Consider the following 27,050-nt stretch of genomic DNA (forward strand, 5'->3'; position numbering starts at 1 on the left):
TGGTCAGTATCGTTTTAAGAACAGGTGTAACCCTGCATGAAGTATTCGTTCGTTTTAAAAAATATTAAAATTACAATAAAATTTACTTCCAGACAGCAGTAGGCACTGAGTATTCAGTCGATCGACAATTTCGGACAAAACAGTTTCCAGATTTCGGCACGCCATTGAAATCAGTATCCAAATTATAAATTTATTTTCACAAAATTTTGTCGTTTTGCATTTGTTGTAGGGAAGTTCCTAAATTCACTTTTCGAAATAAACCAAAAAAAAATTAAATTAAATTTAAGTTTCGGCATTAACATTAAATTCATTTTCGGTCACTGATTTTCCAATAAAATGGCGGACAAAAATGGTGATAAGTCTGAGAAACCAGAGAAGCAAACGAAGTTTCCGGGAAATTTTCTTTACATGTTCGAGGTTGTCGTGGACGATCTGCTAATTACACGGCAAAATCTTTGCGCTCCCGAAGAGTACCCCACATGCACGGAGCTGACTTTCCGCTCGTCCATGTACATGTGCATCTGCGACAGAGAGGTCGGCACCTGCGTGAATCCCTGCTCGCCCAAGTGCGGCAAGTGCTGCCTCTTCACCCTGGAATCCCCCATCACGGACAAGGACAAGCTGCTGGTCCATGTCTACAAAAAGAAGACGGAGAGCTGCAAGTTCCTCATCGGATTGTCGGAGCTGGCGGTGAAGCCGATTTTCGACCGTGTGCGGGAGTCCTTTGACGTGGAGAATCCAAACTGGGAAGGCGCCATGGCCAGTCACGTGAACCTAATTCCAAAGCTCAAGGGCGGCAACAACAAGGGTCTAATGGACAACTGCTCCTGCTACAGCAAGATCAACGAGCGCCACGAGCAGTGGTGTCCCACCTCTGAGCTGTCCAAACGACTGCTGCCCCTCTTCAATCTCTGCAAGATGCAGACCGGGAACATTGTGCTGATCATCCGATTGGTTTGCAATGGCCCCGCTATAGTCTCCTCGTTCCCGTTCATGCGGGTCTGCTCCCGGAATCCCAAGTGCCCTGATCCTTGCTGCCCGCCGTCTTGTTGCCCGCCGCCATGTCCCCCCCCATGTCCATCATGTCCTCCGTCATGCCCTCCTTCATGTCCACCACCATGCCCACCGCCCTGCGATCCTTGTGATCCCTGTTGCGGCCAAGGTGGCGGCACCGCCACCGGTGGACCCATGAACCCAACCAAGTGCTGCAAGGGGCCGTGCGCCCAGCCACCACCCCGCCGCTGCACCATGGTGGATCCTTGTGCCCCGCGCGTCCATGAACCAAACAAAATCCTGCGCTACTATTCCTGCAACATGGACAAGCTCTGTCCCGGCGACTATTGCGAGGATGAGTTCGACAGGGGTGAGTAGAGTAGAGTCAGTTGCTGAATGTTTGGGTCTTAAAAAGATCTTAAAAAGTAAGATCTCAAATTATAGTTCATAATTCATGTTAAGGATAACTTGGGAACTGGGATGGCTTCATAAAATCTACCTATGTATCTAAAATAATCCAAAGATTATTCGTTTTCATATGAAAATGATCCCTTAAATATCGCCCCTTTCTACACAGAGTGCCCAACAGTGCCTTCCAAGCGCTGCCCCCCTACTCCCATAGACAAGAAGCTCCAGAAGTGCGGACCGTGTGGCAGTCTGCCCGAATATCCTCGTTATATCCAGGAACGTCTGGCGGGAGTACCGGCGCCCCCATTAGAAAGCGAAAAGGATAAGGGCAAGGGCAAGGGAAAGGGTAAGGACGGAAAGGACGATAAGAAGGATGCCAAGGGCAAGAAAGGCAAACGGCAGGCTGGTGGTGCTGTGCACTGTGTGGGCAACCCCAAGATCTGCCCATCTGCCGTTTACGATGACACCTATCCGCCCGTCTGCAAGGGGAGACTCGAGGCCACCCGGAAGCGGTCCTTTGTGGATCCCAAAGATCCCAACTACGATGCTGCCTGTGATGATGGTGAGTGTCCCTTCTTTCTAGGAAGTAGGCTTTGAAATATGAATAGTTCGGAACGGTTTCAAAAATCTCTCGAGGAAGTAGGCTTTGAAATATAGTTCTTGTTCGTGTTTGACAAGTTATTCGAAATTCTACAGTAACATCAAACATTCCGGGGGGCAATCATCGCTCAGTTTATAAACTCGTTTTTCATTTTTAAATGGGAAATGTTGTCTGACTTACAATACAATACAAAAAACATAAATTCTTTCGTTATTATTACGCGAGCTTTGGATGGACTTTGAAATCTAAACGAAACAGAATAGAGTCACACGTGTGAAATTCGGTAAAAAGTGCAATTCGGTTTATTGGATTTTAATTAAAAATTCTTCGTTTTTATTAATATTTTAGCGCGTAGACGGGCTATACGGAAATTGCGCCACTTACTGGTGAAGTACAATATCCAAATTGAGAATTGAGGCCGTCCGACTTGGAATAGGGGCATCGCGCACCCGTGTCCTGTGGAGTACTATATTTGAATTCTGACTGAAAGACAACCCAAAAGCATACTTTAACCAATCACCATGGCCAAGAAGGGCAAAAAGGGACGAAAGGGAAGAAAGGCCAAGGTCGACTGCAAGTTCAAGATCACCAATGACATGCTGAAGCCTTTGAACGAGGGTAAGTATTAGATCTCATCCGAGGAATAGAAGACCCCTGTATCCAGTGCACTTGCAGATGATGGCTGCGAAGGCTGTTGCCAGTGTGCCTGCGACTGTGACTGCAGTCCGGAACTGGCGCCGTGCTTCATCCAGCCCACCCGGCCGGATCCAGGTCCGGAGGCATACGATGAGTTCGAGGCCTGCCTCAATGGCAGCGGATTGACTATTCGGGTCTTAAAGAATACCCATAAGGTGGAAAGCGTCGATGATGGTGTTGGTAACAATTTAGGAGCGGACGATGATCCCTGCTACCGGGACGATCCCAACGACTGTGAACCGAAGCAGGAGTCCTGCCTGCACGAGATGCTGCAGCGGAGCTCGTTTGCACGGAATCACATAAAGCGGAGGACTGGCGGCAAGATTATCAATCATCCAAACATCCCGAAGGTGCGGGCCAATATCAAGTATTCCGGAAATGATGCCTGTGAGACGGACAACTACTACGTTCCATTCTCGAAGATCAAGGAGGCCTGCGACCTGCAGGAGGCCAAAGTCGACTGCTATCGCCAACGCCTCTGTGGCGGCAATGACCCCATTGTACCCCCCAAGTATCCTGCCCAGAACCAGCGCAACTGCTGCATGCAAGTCGAGAAAAAGGACATCTTGAATACCATGAAGGGAATCAACCTGGACACGCGTCGTAAAGGAATAGAGGTAAGCTAATTTGTTCAAAGCAGCTATACATTATTTTAAACGAGGTTTGATGGGCAAACTTACAAATCGTTTAAGGTATTATTGAAAAATAAGGTCCTCCGCAGGAGTCCATATTGGCCTTCCATTTATTACTCTATATTTTCATGGGGATCCTCCATTAATTTTCACAAGAAAATTTAAACACACTTGTTTTGAATATTAGAAATATATTTTGAATATTCTTCGTGGCCCATATAATGGCTCAATTCCTGTTTAAGGATTTTGAAAAGGGACCCTCCAGGGGGACGAAAAATTAAAAAATATTTTGATTCTTGATTTTGATGCAGATTGATGGAGAATCAATTTACAAATCGTTAAGGGTATCAAGAATCGGATGAATATTGTCAAAGATATGGGCATTGCAGGTGGCCCCATAGTGGCTCCAAGCCTGTTTACAGATTTTCCAGAAAATGGGATGAAAAATCGAAAAAATATTTTGTTTCTAGATTTTGATGAAGATTGATGGAGAATCGATCTACAAATCGTTTAAGGTATTCCGCGCAAGAATCGGATGAATATTGTCAAAGATATGGGCATCGCAGGTGGCCCCATAGTGGCTCCATGACTGTTTTTGAACTTACGAGGGGGACCCTCCAGAAAATGGGTCGAAAAATTTAAAAAATATTTTGATTCTAGATTTTGGGGCAGATTGACTGGGAATCGATCCACAAATCGTTTAAGGTATTCCGCGCAAGAATCGGATACATATTGCCAAAGATATAGCCTTCGCAAGGTGCCCCACAGTGGCTCCATGACTGTTTACAGATTTTCGTAGGGGACCCTCCAGAAAATAGGATGAAAAATCAAAAAAAATTTTTGTTTCTAGATTTTGATGCAGATTGATGGAGAATCGGTCTACGAATCGTTTAAGGTATTCCGCGCAAGAATCAGATGAATAATTCCAAAGATATAGCCTTCGCAAGGTGCCCCATAGTGGCTCCATGGCTGTTTTTGAATTTTCGGAGGGGACCCTCCAGAAAATGGGTCGAAAAATCTAAAAAATATTTTGTTTCTAGATTTTGATGCAGATTGATGGAGAATCGGTCTACGAATCGTTTAAGGTATTCCGCGCAAGAATCAGATGAATAATTCCAAAGATATAGCCTTCGCAAGGTTTCCCATAGTGGCTCCATGACTGTTTACAGATTTTCGTAGGGGACCCTCCAGAAAATAGGATGAAAAATCGAAAAAATATTTTGTTTCTAGATTTTGATGCAGATTGATGGAGAATCGGTCTACGAATCGTTTAAGGTATTCCGCTCAGGAATCGGATGGAAATTGGCCAAGATATAGCCATCCCTGTGGGCAATAAAATGGCTGCTTGCCTGCTTAGGCATATTCGAAGGGACCCCTCCAGACTATCCAACAAATCTAAATTCCATATACATTTTAATTTAATTGTGGGGAATTGAAGAATGAATCCGTTGAAATCTGGAGAAGATATAGACTTAGCAGGGAGTCTCATATTGTCGAAGGACATACTAATAATGCGATTAAGTTGAAAATAAAACACTCATGCATGTGAATCACCAAAATCCAGGTGGTTCCTTGTGAAAGACTGATAAAATGAACTTACACTCTTGGGTGTGGATACTGCGATAAGGGGAATCACAATCCAATATGGTTCGACGTTCATAACATACAGCAGATAAAGCATTTAAAAAATGCTAAATTGGGGATCAGCAGGCCTAATCTTCGATCACCTCCGGATTCCTTTTTGGCATCGCAGCTTACGTGTTGGAATGAGGAATGTGTGATCATTTTCGAGCCGTGACTTGGACCCCTCTAAATGCCGATGCAAGTGGTGCAACTGCGGGATCCCGGTGGTAGGCTTTCAATTGCCACAATTGTGGGGCAGTTGCATAACCCGAGGCAGCTCCAAATGTGGAGCAGTCGCCTCGTCGACCGTTTGTGGTTTAAAATCTGTCTTCCAGGTTTATGGAGGTTTTGTTTTATGAATGGTAATCGCAGTGCAGATCAGATCCTTATGTAACAGGTGGAATTAAGTGTTTGCCACTTTTTAGTATCTACTAATTTTGTAAACTCCATAAAATGGTCTTGTCTATTTTTACAATTTTTTTTGTTAACTGCCTCTAAATATTTTCCTTCCCTCCTATCCGTTTCAGGTGTGCTACAAGACCTGCGAGGAGACCGACAGCGATGTTTTCCTGGTGAAGCTCGGCAGCAAGTCAAAGTCGCAGAACAAGAAGAACACCATCGAGATTGAGTTGAGGACTCCGAAGCAGCCTGTGACCCTGCCGATCAGCAAGGTGACCACCGAGACCTACGTCTCTGAGGAAATGCTGGGAGGAGCCGGCAAAAAGAAAAAGGGCAAGAAGGGCAAGAAAAAGGGCAAGGGCAAGGGCAAGAAAAAGAAGTCGAAGTAATGGCAGATCCTTAGCAATACCATGACATTTGATTTTGAGCGACTCTACCACCGGATTTGATAATAGCACCCAACCGAACCACTTTCACAATAATAATGGATCACCTCTGGACTAAATTTTAATCTCAGTTAATAGACCGCAGCACTACAACTAATAATATCCCTTTCAACAACACTCCCATACAGTTATAGCATCAAAAATCAATATTTCGACTGAAAGTTTCGTAAATGTTTGGAAATTTGGAATTACCGAAACACTGATACAATTTAATATATAAATTCTGAAATGTTATGTCTCGATTGTTTTAATTGAAAGTGTGAAAACCACAGGTAAAGATTTGTAGATCTGTCAAAGAAAATATTGAATTACTTGTCTGGAAATTATTATTGTTAATTTCCACTTTTTAAATAGTCTTTTAGATCATAAGATACAATAATATTGGCATGATATCTTGAAAAGTTTTCACTTTTCAGGTATACCTTAAGGTCTTGAGGGCATGAAACCGTTTTCAAGGACGTTGCACGGCCTCTGCATCTGCAAGTCCCTCGCATCTAAAAATAACTGACAGCCGAGAAGCGTGCAACTGTCCATCCCGATCCTCTTCATCTATTGCACACCTGTAATTAAAATTCATACAAGACCCATCTCCCCGGTGGCGGAGGAGGGCTAGGTGTTGGATATGCAGCAGCAGCTTGTGGTTTCGGTTTTCAGCTGGCCGGGGGTCCGGTGGTCCAGTGGCCAGTTCAAACAAGTTTGAGACAGGTATCCATACGTACGAAGAGTCGGAGCAAGAGAGTCTGTAGACAGCCGGCTGGCCGAGCCATCGGTTCGGAGAGGAGTCGAGCGAGGAACTCGTTTTAGTTGCGTCCAAACGCTTTAGTCTTTAAGTTAACCCAGCGAGTGCGATCGCAGGAACCAATTCGAAATTCGAGAAATACCAGGCGGAGCTCTGGCCAAGCTGTTGACTCTTTCGCGGATTGGCGGCAAATGCGAGCAACTTTTTGGTTTTGGCCACAACGAGCTCAAAAGTGAGAGTGCCCCGAGACAGAGAGCTGCTCCAATTCTCCAGCTACCAAACTCAAACTCTCAGCTTCTGCTGAGAAAGCGGAAAGAAAGTGAAGAAACGAGTGGAGATCACGGCGATTATTTAATCCACATTCGCCTTCACGATCAGCAGGCAACGAACCCTGGCTAAATAGATTCGGAGGCGCAAATTAATGGCGCTAACTTAAAAATCCGGCCCTCCCCGCTCCAACCCCCAAAAAGCGATGACAGTTGGGCGGAGAAAATCGAAGAAACCGAAGAAAAGTATTGGAATTTTAGAAAAACAACAAGACTACCGATCTAGCCCAGAGATCCAAAAGATACAAAGCATCAAAAAAATATAAATTGATAATTTAGAAAGCCAGCTGCATACCAAATAAGCTAGATCCGGAGAGGCGACACCACTCTCCGCCGTCGAGTTGGGTCAGTTTGGTGTTCAGTTACAGTCCAAGATCGGAGGTTACACCCTATAGTCTCAAATTGTGCTTTCTCCTCTCAACGCCACGAATTTGTTTACAAAAGTGCACTTGCAACTTTTACGGGTGCCTAAGAGTTATAAATAAAAACAGTGATAATGATACGACACACGGTCCTTATAGTGCTCATTTCGTTGGTCAGTGTCGATTCCGGTCCAAATACCCCACCCACCATATCCCCACCTGCCACCACCGCACACATCAGCAACATGCCACAACAATTCCCACAAAATCACCATTACAATCACAATCACAACATCAGCCACATTAGCAGAGGAAGTGTTTCCAATGGCCGTGATAAGAGAGGTAAGTACTTGTGCCCCTTTCGAGGCATTTTTCCAAGTGCCTCCAATCCGTGTCAGGGTCACTGAGTCGTCTTCTTCAGAGTCTCTCCGAGTGCCTGTAACGGACATCGAGCCTCAAGAGGCTGTGTCAATTGATTCGCAAATATTAACAATTGCTTTTGGCCAGATTGCTTTGAATCGGGGCGGTTTGCCGCCTTTGTACCATAAAGAGCATGGGATGTGGTCTCAAATACTTGGAGGTGTAAGTGGAAATTGTTTGAGACTCAAGGGTTTACGAGTTAGTAAGATTATATTGGTGAAAAGGGAAGGGGAACATTTATAAATAAAAGCTCGGTAAAAAATGTTATCAAAAGATAACCAAACTTAAACTAAAAATAATATCAAATTAGCATATATAAACATTAAAAAAATGCATATCATTTTAGATTCGCATCTTGTGATATAATTTAATAAAAATTTTACAACAAAGCCAACTGGATAAGCACCGAATAGAACTCAGCATCTGTGCAGCTTATTATTAAAATGCTAATTGTGTTTCCCATGCACCGTCTGACATTTAAAGATTTCGCAAAGATTTCATAAACATATGAGTTCTACGTCAGCAAATCTCAACCACATTCGCAGCTAATCGAACAGCATCAATTCAAAGACTAACTTTCGGATTGGCGTCTTTATACCTCCGCCCTGATACACATTCCTATAGATATCTTTAGATATGTATTGAGTATAGGTGCGTTCATTGCCCATCTTCTAGTGCATAAATATTCAATAATAAACTAAAACGAGAAATCAAGTTTGAATAATATTTCTGTGATACGTTTTTCTCTACTTTGGCTGCGTTGTTTGAGTTTATTATTCTGAGGCTCTGCTTCGTTTTTGGCTGCATTTTGATTTTTTTTTTCGGAATGCTGGTGACCTCAGAATATTAAATGCTATACTCGATAGAAGAAAATACAATCATAAGGTAGAAAATATCCAATATGATATGCAAAAGCAAATTAATGATGAAAGAAATATGGGAATTTGTCGATACAGTCTTAGTCTTTCACCTCGTGACATTTTGTTAAGAACAAAAGCCTCAAAACTTGAGCACGTGCCCACAACCTTTTACCAAAAATGGCCAAGAAGATTAATGGGTCCACTATGGTCAAGAAACCAAGCTAAAAACTGGAAGCTAAAAGCCAAAATAGAAGAGTTCAAACACCTATCTATGAGCCGTAGTCATTACTAGAGAATTTTAATTTGCATTGGAAATTGAATATTTTATTCTGAAAGTTGTACGAAAATAACAAAACAACATATTATGCAAATTATAATTTATAAAAAAACATCAAATAGTCTTAGGCCTACCACTAAAAGGGTAATTTGTCAAGATAATGTAAATGTTGTAGGTTTTGTTTAAAAAATAGGAGGTACTCTATTTTTAGAGGCTTCTTATTTAACATAAAAATGTTTCGTTTTGTTTATATTCCAAAATATTAAGCAATTCATTAAAATTTAAATGACTAAATAAATTAATTTAAATAAATATTCTTTAGTAAATAGCTTGTATTCCCAGCGGAGTAAGGGTATTCATGTATTCCTTCGAATATAATTACATATTTCAGAATTAATCAAATAAATCTTTTTCAACTTGTAGCTTGACATTGAACCACGGCTGACAACTTAACTTAATTATAATTTAATGTATTGAATTTGTGTATAAGACTTAGGCACCTTGGGTGCGTCAATCAAAGAAGTCTAAGCCACAGCTTTGGTCTGCGTTACGTATACGCCGCATTGGCTGCTCATGTAATTACCCGAAACTAGAGATACAAGCAGATTGCGCAAGTGTTTGAAAAAGTATCTTTATGGAATGTGGAAGCTGGTCCACACAAAAAATAGAAAAAACAAACGTTTATACAACGGAATTGCAAAATCCTTTGTCTCAGGGCAACTCCTCACAGCTAATCGACCCCATTTTCCAGCCAAGCGGCAATTGCACGGCCCTCAAATAGCTGTTGCAATTTCAGTTGCATGCTGCAAACAGAGATACATTTCGAGACGGTTCTTAGTCGCAGATGCTAGATGCGAAATGATTTAGTGCCTTGATAGGTTCAGCTTCGCTTCGCTTCGTTTTTCACTCAAGGCAGAGACCAGACAACATCCAACATCCTCAGCGAGTTGTCATGATTTATGCGGCCCGTGGAAACGACAATTAGCCAGTCCGAGTTGTCGGCTATATAGTTGTTGCCCGATATAGATATACATCGCTGTTGCGGAGACAGAACTGGGTCAGTTAGTCGTGAAGTTATTGAATGCCCAGATCGATCGACAAATGCACAGGAAAAAATTTATTAAACTTGATGTATGGTATCTGATAAGCTGGCTAAGATAAATAATGTTATTTTAAAAACTATCTATTTCCTCATGGATTAGTTATCATAGCTTAGTATAATTATTTTCCTTCTAGATAAAAATCTTTGACAATCATAGATTGGAGTTTTACCCCCTTTCGACAGCATTACTTCAATAACATTTAGGCCATCACGTTTCGGACATTGTCATATTTTCTTGGCCACTTTCAATTGACCAGCCAAAGGCATTCAACAATGGCACGTAAATTATCTCACATAATGCTGTGTTAACAAGCCAAGGATTTTAACTTTTTTGAGAACAATCACTGAACAATGAAGTCCATTTTCGAGTGCGTTGATCCGCCTTTGTTCTCAACTCTTTGGTGGCCTCAAAGGCAAAGTCTAATTCCAGTTCGATTGGTTATTGATGCCAAAATTGAAGTCTTGTCCAATGACTTGCCATTCCATCAAAGCACTTGGGATTCTGAGCCGGATTAGGCAATTATTTTGACAGATTTGGCTTTTTGAGTTGGTTTTTAGGAGTACTTCTATCTATAATTAACGAACAATTTTACTTTCCATTTAATTACCTTTAAATTTTCAATCAATTTCTGAAGCCACCTACTTTCCATTACCCTCTTAAGATCTTTAATAAAGATCTTCGCTGGTGATTTCCGGACAAGTGTTTCTCCCATTCGGGGAGTCCAATTCCATCCACCGAAGGCAATCAGATAAGCCCCGATTTATCCGATACAAAGTCAAGAGTGCAGCCTGCAGAGGTAGAGGCCTTGTTTTCGGTAATCTGCCATTAATGTTTCACCTGACATTTGGCAGCAGACACTTCAGGCCCAAGATTTCATAAACATATGAGTTCTACGTCAGCAAATCTCAACCACATTCGCAGCTAATCGAACAGCATCAATTCAAAGACTAACTTTCGGATTGGCGTCTTTATACCTCCGCCCTGATACACATTCCTATAGATATCTTTAGATATGTATTGAGTATAGGTGCGTTCATTGCCCATCTTCTAGTGCATAAATATTCAATAATAAACTAAAACGAGAAATCAAGTTTGAATAATATTTCTGTGATACGTTTTTCTCTACTTTGGCTGCGTTGTTTGAGTTTATTATTCTGAGGCTCTGCTTCGTTTTTGGCTGCATTTTGATTTTTTTTTTCGGAATGCTGGTGACCTCAGAATATTAAATGCTATACTCGATAGAAGAAAATACAATCATAAGGTAGAAAATATCCAATATGATATGCAAAAGCAAATTAATGATGAAAGAAATATGGGAATTTGTCGATACAGTCTTAGTCTTTCACCTCGTGACATTTTGTTAAGAACAAAAGCCTCAAAACTTGAGCACGTGCCCACAACCTTTTACCAAAAATGGCCAAGAAGATTAATGGGTCCACTATGGTCAAGAAACCAAGCTAAAAACTGGAAGCTAAAAGCCAAAATAGAAGAGTTCAAACACCTATCTATGAGCCGTAGTCATTACTAGAGAATTTTAATTTGCATTGGAAATTGAATATTTTATTCTGAAAGTTGTACGAAAATAACAAAACAACATATTATGCAAATTATAATTTATAAAAAAACATCAAATAGTCTTAGGCCTACCACTAAAAGGGTAATTTGTCAAGATAATGTAAATGTTGTAGGTTTTGTTTAAAAAATAGGAGGTACTCTATTTTTAGAGGCTTCTTATTTAACATAAAAATGTTTCGTTTTGTTTATATTCCAAAATATTAAGCAATTCATTAAAATTTAAATGACTAAATAAATTAATTTAAATAAATATTCTTTAGTAAATAGCTTGTATTCCCAGCGGAGTAAGGGTATTCATGTATTCCTTCGAATATAATTACATATTTCAGAATTAATCAAATAAATCTTTTTCAACTTGTAGCTTGACATTGAACCACGGCTGACAACTTAACTTAATTATAATTTAATGTATTGAATTTGTGTATAAGACTTAGGCACCTTGGGTGCGTCAATCAAAGAAGTCTAAGCCACAGCTTTGGTCTGCGTTACGTATACGCCGCATTGGCTGCTCATGTAATTACCCGAAACTAGAGATACAAGCAGATTGCGCAAGTGTTTGAAAAAGTATCTTTATGGAATGTGGAAGCTGGTCCACACAAAAAATAGAAAAAACAAACGTTTATACAACGGAATTGCAAAATCCTTTGTCTCAGGGCAACTCCTCACAGCTAATCGACCCCATTTTCCAGCCAAGCGGCAATTGCACGGCCCTCAAATAGCTGTTGCAATTTCAGTTGCATGCTGCAAACAGAGATACATTTCGAGACGGTTCTTAGTCGCAGATGCTAGATGCGAAATGATTTAGTGCCTTGATAGGTTCAGCTTCGCTTCGCTTCGTTTTTCACTCAAGGCAGAGACCAGACAACATCCAACATCCTCAGCGAGTTGTCATGATTTATGCGGCCCGTGGAAACGACAATTAGCCAGTCCGAGTTGTCGGCTATATAGTTGTTGCCCGATATAGATATACATCGCTGTTGCGGAGACAGAACTGGGTCAGTTAGTCGTGAAGTTATTGAATGCCCAGATCGATCGACAAATGCACAGGAAAAAATTTATTAAACTTGATGTATGGTATCTGATAAGCTGGCTAAGATAAATAATGTTATTTTAAAAACTATCTATTTCCTCATGGATTAGTTATCATAGCTTAGTATAATTATTTTCCTTCTAGATAAAAATCTTTGACAATCATAGATTGGAGTTTTACCCCCTTTCGACAGCATTACTTCAATAACATTTAGGCCATCACGTTTCGGACATTGTCATATTTTCTTGGCCACTTTCAATTGACCAGCCAAAGGCATTCAACAATGGCACGTAAATTATCTCACATAATGCTGTGTTAACAAGCCAAGGATTTTAACTTTTTTGAGAACAATCACTGAACAATGAAGTCCATTTTCGAGTGCGTTGATCCGCCTTTGTTCTCAACTCTTTGGTGGCCTCAAAGGCAAAGTCTAATTCCAGTTCGATTGGTTATTGATGCCAAAATTGAAGTCTTGTCCAATGACTTGCCATTCCATCAAAGCACTTGGGATTCTGAGCCGGATTAGGCAATTATTTTGACAGATTTGGCTTTTTGAGTTGGTTTTTAGGAGTACTTCTATCTATAATTAACGAACAATTTTACTTTCCATTTAATTACCTTTAAATTTTCAATCAATTTCTGAAGCCACCTACTTTCCATTACCCTCTTAAGATCTTTAATAAAGATCTTCGCTGGTGATTTCCGGACAAGTGTTTCTCCCATTCGGGGAGTCCAATTCCATCCACCGAAGGCAATCAGATAAGCCCCGATTTATCCGATACAAAGTCAAGAGTGCAGCCTGCAGAGGTAGAGGCCTTGTTTTCGGTAATCTGCCATTAATGTTTCACCTGACATTTGGCAGCAGACACTTCAGGCCCCACTCCATCAAACAGAAATGCCAGGGCGGAATTTTCAACTCTTTGGCTGGTAATTGTGCCACAATAAACAGCAGAAATAAACCGAAATGAAATATTTAAAAAAATATTAAAAACATTACGGATAATTACATAAGTAATAACTTTTTTTTACTTTTGTGATGAAGGCAAACCGGAGATAAATATCACGCGAAATTAGGAGCTGAGGGCTGGGCGTGGCTGAAACATAAAACATAAAAAAGTGTATGAGGGGCTGGGCTAATGCATCATGGCACAATCTGGGAGCCAGCATTAAAGCCACAAAATTTATATCAATTATTTGGCAATTTCGAGCTCATCTCTGGAGCTCTCGGGGAACTGGAAATGGAAATAAAAATACGGCAATCCGCTTAACTGCCCTGCAGTAAAAGTATTGCCTGGCCTTGACATACTTTTCACTTTTTTGATGCGAATCGACGAGACTCCTCACCAAATGTTAAACCTTAACTTGAGGGGTTCATTGAGATAACTTCTCACTTTCGTTCCAAAGAAGGTACCTGATGAATGAACTTCAAAGCCCACGATCAAACACTCATCTCAATGGGCCTTCCCCCGGTTCCCAGAGATTCGAGTGATGGATGCGTGTCACTTCAGGCCCCGACGATATAATCAAAAATTCATCATCAGAAGATGCTCTTACGATGATATATTCAGCCTCATAGCTTTATTGCCCAACGGATGCCATTAGGCCGCTATTAGGTTTTCGTTTTAAGGCACAAGGGTAACCACACTTCGTTGGGATGTTTTGCCATTTTAAGGGAAACAGTTTATGGATTTATTTTTTTTAATTACTTTTCAACACCTCAACGTGGGCTGGCCGTCCCGCACTTTATGTAATTACCTTTAGCAGAAGTCTGTTGCACAATTCGCAGTGACCCACATGTTACTACCTGTTCGTTGATTAATTGTGGAATCGTTTCAGGCGCCAATTCCAACGCAAATCCGAGTCCGAATTTCCAACTGGATCAGAGCGAGATTGCCCGCCAGAATCAGATAACGCAACAGATATTTGCCAACTATTTGGAGCGCCGGTTGTTTCCCAATCGCACTGGGAACCAAAAGATTCCCACCATAGCCGATATTCTGCCAAAGCCGAAGCCATCGCCCCGTCCCAGACCGCGAGGATTTGCGGCCAGTAGTGCGAACTTCAAAAGGAGCGGTGGCGGAGCTCAAAGGAATCGTCTCGCAGCCGTGGCAGCTGGAAAAAGGCCTACCATTCCTAGTCGGAAGAAGATCGAGGAGGAGGTGGAAGAGGATCTGGATGGGGATGTGGATGTGGATGATGTGGAGCGGGATCAGCAGTCAGATGCCAACCAGGAGGACTTCGACGACGATGTCCAGGAGTCCTTGCAGAGCGTGGAGTCGGAGCAGCATGATCAGTACTATGGCAATATATTTCATCGGGATCCCAGCGAAAATGAAATAGATGCAGGTGAGTTGGTAGTGGACCATCAATCATAGCCCCTTTACCGATTCCACTGATAAAGCAATCAAGTATGAAACGATGTTAAACTTCACCTTACACGAATTACTTAGAGGTTATGCCATTGGCCACGCTGATCATCCATCAATCTAGTTTAATTTGTTTAGTTCCACGCGATGTGGTTCGGCTTCCTACGGCTGCCACAATTATTACAATCATCATTATCTCATACCATAAAATTATTTTGGTGTTTTGAGTTGAAAGAGTTCCCTTGCCTCGAGCCACTGTCGCATTCAATTCGTTACTTATTTTATTTACATTCCATTTTGTTCATGAACATTCCATATGAGGGCCTTTAATTGCAATCTGGAATTTAACTTTATTTCTTATTTTGTATTCCCCTTGAGTACTGATGAACATTTTATGGAGTTTATATATTTCTTGGAATTTCTTACTGGCTCTTTATGCTTCTTTTGCTGAAAAAGTCTTAAAGGTATTTTAAGGTATAATTTCTTATTCTTCAAACAGAGCTCTTAGCCTCCAGTTTCTGGTTATCATTTTTTCAAACTTCGACCATCAACTCCAAATCTTTAACTTCCAGTTAACACCTTTTCCCTTAATTCTACGACATATTTAACAAAATTAATGATGAAACTATTCCCCCTAATTACCCTTGCCATTCAGGCAGTACTTTCCGCCATTGTTTATTTGCATTTCGCAGCTTTTTGTTTGCCCTGATCGGTTTGACGCCTTCGGGGGCCCACAGTGCGTATGATGAATGGCCTCGGGCTGCATGTGTTTACATAATATGTATATCAGGCGAGGCTCGTTTTGTCAGGCTAGTTGCACACAACTTAAAGGCGAAAAAATTGGCAAATTTATATAGTTTTTATTTCACTTGATCCAGGGTCGAAACTGGTTGCCCTTCTCTCCCTTGCATCCCTTTACCTTAACCCTGAACAAAATCTTCGGAAACTGGCGCGGATTTGTGCGAAAAATTAACGACCACGAGTCGAATCGCTTTGAATCAAGTCGAGTCTGTCTAGAAGTAGTTCGATGACGGGATTTTATTTTCCAAAAGTTGAACTTAAACGTCAAGCCATTAAAATTTATTAGCCACAAACGAATCGAAGAAGACTGTGAAACAAAAGCGGTGCCATAAAACTGAATTTGAGGAGGCATTGCACCCACGGCCGTTAGTTGAGAACTTGTCGAGGACTTCATTCGAACGTCATCGCGATTTTGTTGGCAATTCTTTTAAATTCAATGCGATAGTCGCTTGAGATAAGAGAATAAATGATTTCGAAAAAAGAGAGAATAAATTATGAATCTTCATCGCAATATCAACAAATTTTAAGTGGATCTCTTGACTTTACTCGCACTTTAATCATATTTTTTTGAAAGCATTTTATTTTCAAACAAGCCCTGAAATGAAACGAGTTTTCTAGTTCAGCAAACACAAACTTCAAATTAGCATTCGAAGCGAAATTTGAATTTCAACTCGATTAGCGTCAAACAAATTGTAAAAACTGTGGCCTGAAGATCCATCAAAGGTCAGGTTTTACGTAGTTTTCTGAACTTGGTTTCGGGGGATTCACCGAAGTCGAATCACACGTGTCAGGGTCAAATCGGGGGAATCTCTCGATTCCAAGAATGGTTTTCCACAATCTATTTTCAGAAAAATTTATGCAAATCTTCGTTAACCATTAGCTACAGGCTTTATATAATTATAGATTATTATAGAGCTGCCACAAATTAACAGCCAATTCATGGCAATTAATGCCTCTATAATTTTTGTAAAACCTATACAATCATTACCATTTTAATTATTATTTTAGTTAGTTTTTAAATCACTTCCGACGAAGCCCAAGTCACAGAATTTTTCAAAAATTATCACTTTTGGCCTTGAAATTCGTCGGGTATCAATGAACTCGTCGCCTATATAACTTTTTATGTCAGTCTATCTAATCTGGTTTGGTTTGGATAATGCTAATAAAACTACAGAGAATCGGAATAAATGATGAGGATCTGAGTTCTTTTGGGATTTACCGATCTGTTGTTTCCAATTAATTAATTAGTTCAGTTCCAGAGTGCTTGGCAGAGCGATGTCGCTTACAAGATACCAGAAGACAAGAAAATATGTAATTTAAATCACGTAAGCAATACGCCGCAAAAAGCCGACCAACCAGGCAGCAACTTTAAGTTGTTTTTCATGCAAAAAAAAAATTACGAAAAAAATATAAAAATATTCAAAGCGGCGGCAGTAACACATCACACCGCCAAGTGCAACAAGTGGCAGGCACTTGTTTTGGCTCGCTTCATGTTGGTTTTTTGGTTTTGGTTTGGGGATTTCTTCACAAATTGCGGCCATTGCAGATGAGTTCCCCGTCGCTATGCAACTTTGCCTTTTTTCGAGTCTTTTTCAGCATCAGTTGACATTTTCCGCAAAAAGTTGTCAATAGTTTTTGCCTCCTCTCTTGTGATAATCAAATTTTATGGCCAAGACTTAATTGCTGGCATGGTAGCTTTTTAGTGAATCATTCGGCTTAGATTACCAAATTTTATCAAGACTTTTGTTATATAAATTTTACTCCAAAAAGAACCTCTAACATTTTAAAATAAATCTTCGAGATACTCCCACCATTTATCTTCCAATCACCTCACGGATCTCAAAGATCGCGCATACGCAACGTATGACCGCGAAATCAAATGAATGAGAAGGCAGAAACGTCAGCAAACAGATATCAAAGAATTTTAGAGCAAAAACTAGTTCAGTATCTGCATCATCTCAAGGTCAAGAAATTCGGTCAGCAACAACATCAAATTCACATTTTCTGGTTCGGCCCAGTTTTTTAATATTTATTTTTTTTCTCATCCAAATTCAAAGCCCACGTTTGAAATGCATCCATATTCCCCATTTAAGGGGGGGAAATTGCGTAATTCGAGAATTGAGAAGAGAATGGTCGCAGAAATCTAAAACCGCAGAAGTGAAACCAGAATTGTGAAATGATTCTACTTTTGGGGCTTGAGTGGTATACCCGGTAGTTTCTGAGAGCATTCTTAACTGTTGCAGATTTATGCGAACATTTATTTAATTTGGTGTATTCAATTAATTTTTAACGCATGAGTCATGGGTAATAAATATTTAAAAAGTCTTCCGGTTAGTTATTGGGAGTTTAATGGGTGAGTTATAGGTATCTTATAAAGAATAGTTAAGATTATAAAGGATGCTGCTTATAAGAAAGGTTGACAAATTTAAAAACTATAAAAGTAAAGTTTATTAATCCAAGTTCTTAACTGATTTTCAATATAATTTTAATATTTTCTGAAAGTTTAAGATCTATTTAGGGACTCGGGTATCTTCAAGTCGAGGCCCCGATCTAGAGCGTTCTTTAAAGTTGGGTGCTCGACCCAAGTCACGTCAGTGGTTACCTTGGCGAGGCATCTCAGCTCTAGCTCCACTTCGGCTTCGAGATCTCCAGCTGAGACTGGTGGTCAAGTGTTTGACAAACAGCCGCTTGTGTCCGCTGTCCGGTGTTCGCTTTGCCATACATGGATCTCAGTTTGATGATAATCTTTCGGGTTTCGTTTCGCCTTTTTTTCGCGGCAAACAAGTTCGTCTTCGGTTTTAGCCGCTCTCGAACCAGTTCGACCACTCTCAGAGCTTCTCTTTGGACTTCTCCCAGCCTCTGTCTCTCTTTCTGGCCAAAATCTCTGGGGGATTCTGCCTTGGTTTGAGCCGAATTGAGCCAAAAGAGTTAGTTCTTCGACAGTCGACGGTCAGTTTGGGCGCACGCCTGCGCATACTATTTTTTTAGTAATTCAATTCGGAGTTTTCGTTTCGGCATTTTGCCAACTTTCGATTTCATTCGATTTCGATTCCGATTCGAGAGCGATAAGCATCCCATTTAAATTCAAAATAATTCATAAATCGAACAAATAACCGACCACGACCGACAAAAATATGCGTTGAATGCACAAAAGCGAAATTTTTAACGTTCACATATATATATTTCAAATAAATATTTTACGGAATTTTCAGGGTAAAAGTGTACGGAAGTGATTGAAAAGATAAATATATTAAATATTTATATAAATAACAATCGGAAACATGCAAAAGTATCTCGTTTTGTCTGTGATAATCTCCCTCCAGCTGCTGTGCAGTCTGGACAGGACAATGGCATCGCCCAGCAAAGGTCCTGTAGCGGGTATGTTTGAAAATAAAACTCATTGCATAAGCGAAACGATAACGGAATCCTTGCTTCAAGCTCGGAAAAGAAAAAAAGAGTCGTGGGTAAAAAATACAAAAATTCACTTTCACTTTCTCGAATTGGGTTGGCAGCTGTAACATCTGGATGGGGATGTGTGAAGTTTGGAGGCTTAATTGAGAGCAGTTTAAGGCCAAAGCGGATGAAATACATAAACTATATATTCGGACAGCTACTGTTTTGTCTCCACATTGATTTATCACCCACTCTCTGCTGTTGGCTTTTGGCCCAATTCGATTTGGTTTTGCCTTTTTTAGGTCCCAGGCATTCGATTCGAAATTAATCAAATGTTTCTCGCGTTTGTTTGTGCACCTGTCTGCATTTTTATTGCTCTTACTGTATCGATGTTGAAATGTTTGTAATAAAATAAACCATTTCGTTGACACGAGCAACTCATCAGGGGAATAAATAAATTTATACGCTATCGGGCATAAATCTCTGAATAAGGAGTTCAGGCCCAATTTGGGTTAAAAGCGAATTTTTCGGAACTGAAGGTCAGGGTGAGATGGCTTTTAAACAAATAAAAATCCAAAATAAATTCCTGAAACAATGGAAAATCAAAAGTGTTCGAAATCACCTACCGAAATCCCATAAATCTTTTCAATTCAATACTTAATCTTATCTCTTTGGAAGCTATAACAATTGGCAACTGCTTGGAAAGAAACTAATTTAAATCATTTATTAAAGTCAGAACATAATCATAAACTCAGGAATAACAGAAAAAGCAATTTAAATATTAAAAATTCTTTTGTTTGTCTTACGTCTGAAAGCCAATTTGCATAAAACACAAAAATATTTTTCTACAAAAAAATACATATATTTCAGACAGGAAGCGTCACAGATTGATGCTGCTTCGAGATGATAAACATTTCAAGAAAAAAAAGGTGTTTGTTAGACTTTATCTTCTAAGCTGCATAGCAAAAGTTCTCCTTTTATTTTTATTAATAAATTACTAAAAAAATAGAAGGATAATAAAATAAGTTTAAGGAAATTGGCATTGACTTTTGCGAAAAAGATTTTAAAGTTAATCGCCTCTTAATCCAAAACTGGTTTATAATTCCGATGATAAATGGCCCTCTCGCACACGCATTTTGGGCTTCGCTAAACTATAAAATAAATAAAACCATAAATTAATAAATATAAAATTATTAAAAATAAAATTACAGTTAGTTTAAAAGATGATCCGACAAAGAAGAGACCAGAAATGAGCTGCATACAAATTGTATGCTTGTATGTTTCTTCAGATCTTAATCAAGTTGGCACCTTTAATTTGTTTCATGTCTGGTGGTTATTGAAAAAGTTAATATACAATACTTTTTGGGGAGCAGGAAGAGCACGGCAGGGAAGGCACCCAACCGGTATCGACTTATAGTTATGGCAGGGGTATTAATTAACAGCACAGCCTTAATATCATGATGCAACGTGTGAAGACAATTGGTTATAAAATAGATTGCACCCAAAGAAAAGTGAATCCCCTTGGGAGTAAGTGAAAGGAAAAATATTGCCTATCTTGGGGAGTTAATTTTTTAATAATCCTCTCAGTGTCAAGTAGTTAGTAAACTCCCAGACACCTAAAGCTATATTGCAAAATATTCACATTGTTCGGACCATGTCATGAATCCATTGTTTATGGTGGAAGTCGAAATGTTAACTGCTTTTTGGTCGCGATTTCACACGGACTTGAGACTCGGCCTCTTGTTCAGTGTAAATTTATTTCTTTTTGGAGTACGCCGCATGTCGTAGTTACGCCCCTTCTGTCATATATCAACCGCATTCGACAGTCCGCATTATCATCGCCATCACCATCATCATCAGCAACATTTTGGCAAGGCCTTCGCAGAATGTTTGTAGATGGGCACACAGGGCGGATGATTAATTAACAAACATTAGCGGAGAGTCTGTTACGAAACAAGAAAGGGAAACCGTTAGCTCTGAATGGGTTTCGTTGAAAGAATACGTTATACGATGACCTTCACATACTTGAGATCAAAGAATAGCTTGGCTCGACCTTGCCGAACATTCTCTCTCCAAAAATGAGTTCTAGTTCACGTCATAAGGGATTATGCTGACAGAATCTAGACAAGTCCGGCGAGTTCGATGAATACTTCTCAGTAGAACCAGTTATCCATATGCAAGTCCAGAATTTTTTGTTTTTTCCCACTGACAGCGTTCATAATTCAATTTGTATAACAAACATGTCGCACATCGTTTGCAATTAGTCTCAAAGTCTTTTGTCTAAGCCGTCGCCGAGAAATGGCCATTTAAGGTGGGTCCGCCATTTAGAATCGGCGATTAAGATGGCTTTTATGGCCAACGAAGAGATAGTTAATTAGTGGGATGAGTCAATCGAATGGGGAAACATTTATGATGATTTTATGGAGCATTTCATGACAAGGATTTAAGGTGATGAGTTAAGACATATGATTTAAGCTTAAGAACTTGGTCATACCTCGCTCGTTTTTCGCATTAACTTTGCCTCTTTTGTACACCACATATCCTTATTTTTCTTCTTTTTTTTAATACCTATTTTTAGACTGCCCCAACTGTGTGGACGAGTCACAGTACACGCCGAACAAATGGACGATGCCGTTGCTGAAGCTCGGGGAGAAGCGCTACTACCTCGGCATCTTCTTCAAGGTGAGTCGCATTCCACGCCCCACAAAACGATCCATAAACTAACCGACCAAATGCAACTGACCCGGCCAACGGTTCCCCAAGTCCGGTTTGATGGCTCTCGGGTTTCTCAGCTGCCGCCGCCTCAGAAAAAGAAGATTGCAAGAAGATTGCAGTATGGAATATTACAGAAGCTTCAACTTGCACTAAACTACAGGTTTAAGTTTCATTAAAATAGAGGCAAAAGTGTAGCAATTTGTCAGGCAATTTATTAATTTAATTTGGCTGTCGGCACTCTATTGTTAAATGATATTTCGTGATGACTGAAAATGAGCAAAACGAATTATTAATTTAAAAACCAAACCAAGCTAAAGATTGAAAATAAAACTGATTATCATTATTAGTAGTGGGTGATTTTATAAATAAATTAATAGATTTATTGAGTATTCTTATAGTTTTCAACAAATACTATTAATAGAACTGAAAAACCTACCTCCTCCAATGCTAACATCTTAAAAGCAATACAACGATTTTGACCATGAAATCGCAAAAGTGGGGTATCAAAATCAGACGCGTGCTCGGCCAAGCATCGCCAGTTATAGTAAAATGTAAAGTAGTTTATGAACAATGTCCGAATCTATTCATATTAAAATCAAATTAGTCAATGTATCAAAAAGGCGCCCAAGAAACCGCTAGTAGTAGAAAGAGGTAGAGTATCAATCAGAAAAAGAGACAGAAGGTGTGGTCTACGTTACTGGTTCCACATGCAAACTGAATTATATTTTCATATTCATAAAAAACGCGCACTCTCCTTGAACTTTAAAAGCAAAGCCATAAACTGAAACTGCTTTACCTTTGTAAAAATAATAATGAAATGCATATTCATTGACAGTTAATGGCCATCAATGGATAAGGTTAATCAGGAAGAGGGCCATTGATGGATATATCTTTTTGGATCTCGGATTAGTAACGGAACCTTCGCAAAACTATAAATCTCTTGGCGAATGCGAGTCAGTTTAATTGACTTTTGGGTTGTATAACCATTTTTAATTAAATCTAAAATTCCTTTTTTTGTCCCATTCTACAAATACCATTTAATCCACGACACAATCTCAAAATACCTCGGCATAATAAAAATGTTTTCGTTTCAATTTTTAATGTTCATGCGTTGACAAATAAATCGCCACACTTTTAATTCGACATTTAAGCGCTTTAATTGCAAAACCGGGCACACAACAATGACGCTGGCCAAACAAATAAATATTTAATCAATTCAATGTTGTACATATCTCGGTTTATGAACGTTCCCTCAGCGAGCGTGTAAATGAAACAATTCTATTTTAAATAAGCCGCCATATAAACATCGAATTAAATTAATTATTAGCTCGTTAATTAATGGCATCTTCCAGCTCCTAACCTGTTGGCTGATTAAGCGGCAGATATTGAAAGCCACCTGGCGACCAGACCAAATCGAAAAGAAATCCATAAATAATCCCCAAATTTGCTTTCTAACGGTACCTCACATCTCATTCACTCTCTCTTTCTCTTTCTCCATGTATATATCTACCTCTTTCTGTTCCCCATCTCATTCACACCCCCGATTATCCAGCCAATTGTCAAAGCGATTTAAATTTTAAACATTTCAAATGCTCAGAACGTTGGCATTTTAATTTGAATTTAATTTTTAATTCGTTTTATTTAAGTGTTACCCTTACCTAATCGGTGTTATTAAAACCTTACTCCAATATACTTACTTGAAAATGGCAAAAAACCAACAAGTTTATGGAACCGATTTATCAATTAAAAAAAAAACCAACATTTTTTTCCCAATGAATATTCATTGTTATTTTGATTATTTTTACGATCTTAAATATTAACATAATCAAAACATTTGATAAGCTATGACAAGATATAATATTTTCTCCAGTTCTCAATTCCATTTCTCCAATCCATGATAATTAAGAAACAAACATCTGGAATTCTAATTTTTTTAACTTTTAAGAGCATTCTCGGGTTCGTTGAACAGCTTAAAAATTTAAAGTTATTTAATCTTAAATGTTTTCGTTCTTTCTTTCTGTTTATTGGCGGGTTAATTAACCACGCATATCAATAGCAAAGTGTTTTCCGATTATTTATGGGATTCCTAATTAAGAATTCTCAACCAAAAATTTTTAAAAATATCTCGAAAGTCATTCAGCTTTTTTTTCTCCACAGAGTCTCCACAGACGGTGGCAAGATATTATGCAATACTTATGGGCAATTTAATGCAAATTCATTTCGTGTGTAAATATGCAAATGAAGCAATTAAATTTTGTTGTTTTTTGTGTTATTATTTTGGATTTCTTTTTGGGACAAAATAAGACTTGACAGACGCACAGCAGCATATAAGACTTCACGCAGGCGCAAATCAAATCAAAGCTAATTGAACGATAACTGGGCGGAGGTAGAGGCGGGGTGTGGCAGGTAACCAGGTGGTGCCACATGTAACGGTAGAGCTGTGCTAATGACATTAACAACATGGCCAATATTTTGTTGCCACTCAATTGAGTTTGGTGTTAACGTCAGTCGGTTGCCTGATTTAACTGAATTTTCTGTCTTACAATTCAATTAACCCAAAAAGAATTTCTAAAATTTAATGTCTTAAAAACTTTTTTATAATAAATACTTAAATCCTTAAAAGTTTCAAGAACAATGCTTGGTTTCTTGCCTCAAAAATCAAAATACAAGACAGACAAGACATTAACCTTCGGCAAGTTCACCGGACTTGCAGGAGGCCATCTCCGGGCCATTAAAAGAACCTGGCTTTGTTGTGGCCAGGAACCTCCGCCTCCTCCGACTCACCTTGCCACACAGACACACTAATTGACTTCTCGGCGAGGCGAGATGAACCTTTTACAACCCAATAAACACTTTCAGAGACGGAGGAGACAAGTGAAGGCATTAAACACCTTAGTCCTGCCACATGTGCGGCATGTCAGTTACGGGTCCTTGCGGCAGGAAGCTGCCGCGTCTCGCTGGCTTCGCGCACAATTACGGCTAATACAATTAAAACCAAGTTAAGAGCGAGAGAAAGGCTCTGTGAGGAGGGGAAACAGGATGTGTAGTTGCGTAATCGATTTATGTGTACATCAGTTCCCTCCCTCCCCAAATCCATGTTATTTTTTTTTCGCCCATTCGGCTAATGACCCGGCCAAGTCCATTAGACTTAATTGAATATGTTGTACGGCGGTCAGGCTATCTGGCTATATGGGTATATGGGTATATGGCCTAGGCCCAATACAGATTTCGATGCCAATTTCGATTCTGATAACATTTAGATAGCCAAACCGCAATAGATACAGATTCAGATACAAACACTAATTGGCAACTTCAACCCACGTCGGATAAACTCAATTTCGCAGCGAATGCGTGACCAATGCCACGCCCTCCTGTGCCGCCTCCTGTGGCAACACATTGCAACACATGCGGAATAAAAAAATCAAATACTTCATGCAAACAAATCTTGTTGATTTTTTATTGACAAGTGTCAGGTGGTGAGAGTCTGAATGAATAAACTTTCAGTGACTGTCGAAGGATCGAGATTCGAGACTGAAGGAGGGGGACTCTGAACCGAACTGGGTCAACCGATTGTGCAAACACAATTATATAATCTTTAACTTGGCATGCATCTTAAATTCAATTCAATTCAATGTGTATTTTTTTCTATTTTTTCCATTTCAGGCAAACTGGTTCAAAGCGACACAATATTGCAGATACCATGGCATGCATTTGGCCAGCATTTCATCACAGGAAGAGAACGATAGACTGGAGAAGCACATACGTGACTTTGGTAAGTGTTGACTTTTGGTTTTTAATGGAAAGAAATCGAGGAAAAGTGTAAGAGTGTCTAATAGACCTGGACCAAAACTAAATTGAATTATATGCTTTTGTCCAAAAGAGCCAATCAAAACATCATCTGCCGCTGCCACAATCCCTGCCACATGCAACGACTCAAATCTGTTGTAAAGCCGATCAGCATGACAATAAACCCGGCCAGCAAACAAAAGCAATTCCAAATGCCATGCCGGCTGGCCTCTCTGGTCAGTGGACTCTGGTGGACTTTCTAGGCAGTGCCATAATACACGGAAGTTGGTAACCAAAAACCCAACAAAGGCTAACAGAGGGGGTTTAATATACCCTGGGGAGGGGGCCTTCGGAGGTCGGGAATCGGGGGTCGAGAGTGGGCGCTGCACTTTCCATTGCATAAATCCCCATAGTAACAGACACTCACACGAAATGGGGCAATAGGCGGGCAGACACTGGGAAAAAAGTGAATGTTGCACATTTTTGTTGAAAGGTGACCGCCGCAGGGCCATGGACAGAAACCACGCCTCCGCACAAACATTCCCCAAAGGGGTCAGCAACTAAAAGGCCATGGAGTGGGAGTAAACAGTATTTCCATTTTAATAAATAATTTAGTACCTAGCGGTTTCTTTCCTTTAAATACAATCCATTAAGCCCTTAACTAACTAGTCTGATTTAATTTCCAGGCCTGGGCCACGAGCATTTCTGGATTTCCGGCACTGACCTGGCCGATGAGGGCACCTTCTTCTGGATGGCCACCGGCCGGCCAATAACCTTCACCAACTGGAACGCCGGCGAGCCGAACAATTTCCGCTACGAGAACGGAGAGGAGGAGAACTGCCTGGAGCTGTGGAATCGCGACGGCAAGGGCCTCAAGTGGAACGATTCGCCCTGCAGCTTCGAGACCTACTTTGTCTGCGAGGTTCAGCCCAATTAGTGGGATGAGGAATCTATATATTCACCCGATGTTTAGGCCAGATATCATCCAGCTATATGTCGGTGTGGGCACAATAGTAATTAACTAGTTTGGGGCGGTTCGGAAAACCAAGGTTAAAAGCGGTTTATCGCCAAAGTGAAAGTGGAAAAGTGAATGTGGAAAATAGAAAAGTTTGCACGATCAAAATTTGCGTATTTTAAGATTACTAGATGTAAGTGTAAAAAAAAATCTTGTTGATAATTAGCTAGCTAGTAAACCTAATTAAATTATGCCTAGGATCGTTTGTATTTTCTCATGTAAAAATATGAATAAAGTGTATCGTAAACAATGAAATATCTACCCTTGAATTATTATCCCACCATCTCCAATTTGAAACCATAAAATTATATTCATTAATTTGGCGCTTTAAGGAAATAAGCTCATCATATCATTAGCTATTCCCATGGGGTGCAACGGTGCGTATGAGCAATCCATTTTGAACAGGACTCGCACCGTCCCTGTAGACCCTCCCGCACCTGCTCAACAATCATGTTTCGCCATAATGCGCGCAAATAAAATTGAA

General features: G+C 39.9%; 3 protein-coding genes across 4 annotated transcripts; all 3 read left to right on the forward strand.

The window, feature by feature from the left end:
• Window positions 1–99: 99 nt before the first annotated feature.
• LOC6507076 lies at window positions 100–2,493 on the forward strand. The gene is made up of 3 exons (XM_001956672.4): window positions 100–1,363; window positions 1,571–1,963; window positions 2,351–2,493. The coding sequence occupies exons 1-3, from the start codon at window positions 337–339 to the stop codon at window positions 2,416–2,418; spliced, it is 1,488 nt and encodes a 495-aa protein (XP_001956708.1). The 5' UTR covers window positions 100–336; the 3' UTR covers window positions 2,419–2,493.
• Window positions 2,478–6,032, forward strand: LOC6507077. The gene is made up of 3 exons (XM_001956671.4): window positions 2,478–2,620; window positions 2,678–3,315; window positions 5,481–6,032. The coding sequence occupies exons 1-3, from the start codon at window positions 2,524–2,526 to the stop codon at window positions 5,739–5,741; spliced, it is 996 nt and encodes a 331-aa protein (XP_001956707.2). The 5' UTR covers window positions 2,478–2,523; the 3' UTR covers window positions 5,742–6,032.
• Window positions 6,033–6,534: 502 nt separating this feature from the next.
• Window positions 6,535–26,821, forward strand: LOC6507078 (C-type lectin 37Db). 2 transcript variants are annotated; one of them, XM_001956670.4, is made up of 5 exons: window positions 6,535–7,567; window positions 14,327–14,836; window positions 21,629–21,732; window positions 25,429–25,537; window positions 26,238–26,821. In XM_001956670.4, exons 1-5 carry the CDS (start codon window positions 7,360–7,362, stop codon window positions 26,486–26,488), a joined length of 1,182 nt encoding a protein of 393 aa, XP_001956706.2. In that variant the 5' UTR covers window positions 6,535–7,359; the 3' UTR covers window positions 26,489–26,821. The 2 variants fall into 2 exon arrangements, with proteins under 2 accessions (XP_001956706.2, XP_014765056.1); XM_014909570.3 differs by lacking the exons at window positions 6,535–7,567; window positions 14,327–14,836 and adding exons at window positions 18,527–18,606; window positions 18,870–19,035.
• The last annotated feature ends 229 nt before the right edge of the window (window positions 26,822–27,050 follow it).

The sequence above is a fragment of the Drosophila ananassae genome, chromosome 2R (assembly GCF_017639315.1).
Source record: "Drosophila ananassae strain 14024-0371.13 chromosome 2R, ASM1763931v2, whole genome shotgun sequence".
Classification (NCBI taxonomy): domain Eukaryota; kingdom Metazoa; phylum Arthropoda; class Insecta; order Diptera; family Drosophilidae; genus Drosophila; species Drosophila ananassae.

What these genes read in the sequence shown, in the direction of transcription:
- LOC6507076 (XM_001956672.4), top strand. Translation starts at nt 337, where the DNA reads ATGGCGGACAAAAATGGTGATAAGTCTGAGAAACCAGAGAAGCAAACG. An exon ending in CGAGGATGAGTTCGACAGGG is followed by an intron (nt 1,364 to 1,570) that starts GTGAGTAGAGTA and finishes CTTTCTACACAG; the next exon opens with AGTGCCCAACAGTGCCTTCC. An exon ending in CGATGCTGCCTGTGATGATG is followed by an intron (nt 1,964 to 2,350) that starts GTGAGTGTCCCT and finishes TTAATATTTTAG; the next exon opens with CGCGTAGACGGGCTATACGG.
- LOC6507077 (XM_001956671.4), top strand. Translation starts at nt 2,524, where the DNA reads ATGGCCAAGAAGGGCAAAAAGGGACGAAAGGGAAGAAAGGCCAAGGTC. An exon ending in GCTGAAGCCTTTGAACGAGG is followed by an intron (nt 2,621 to 2,677) that starts GTAAGTATTAGA and finishes GTGCACTTGCAG; the next exon opens with ATGATGGCTGCGAAGGCTGT. An exon ending in CGCGTCGTAAAGGAATAGAG is followed by an intron (nt 3,316 to 5,480) that starts GTAAGCTAATTT and finishes TATCCGTTTCAG; the next exon opens with GTGTGCTACAAGACCTGCGA.
- LOC6507078 (XM_001956670.4), top strand. Translation starts at nt 7,360, where the DNA reads ATGATACGACACACGGTCCTTATAGTGCTCATTTCGTTGGTCAGTGTC. An exon ending in CAATGGCCGTGATAAGAGAG is followed by an intron (nt 7,568 to 14,326) that starts GTAAGTACTTGT and finishes GAATCGTTTCAG; the next exon opens with GCGCCAATTCCAACGCAAAT. An exon ending in GAAGCACATACGTGACTTTG is followed by an intron (nt 25,538 to 26,237) that starts GTAAGTGTTGAC and finishes TTTAATTTCCAG; the next exon opens with GCCTGGGCCACGAGCATTTC.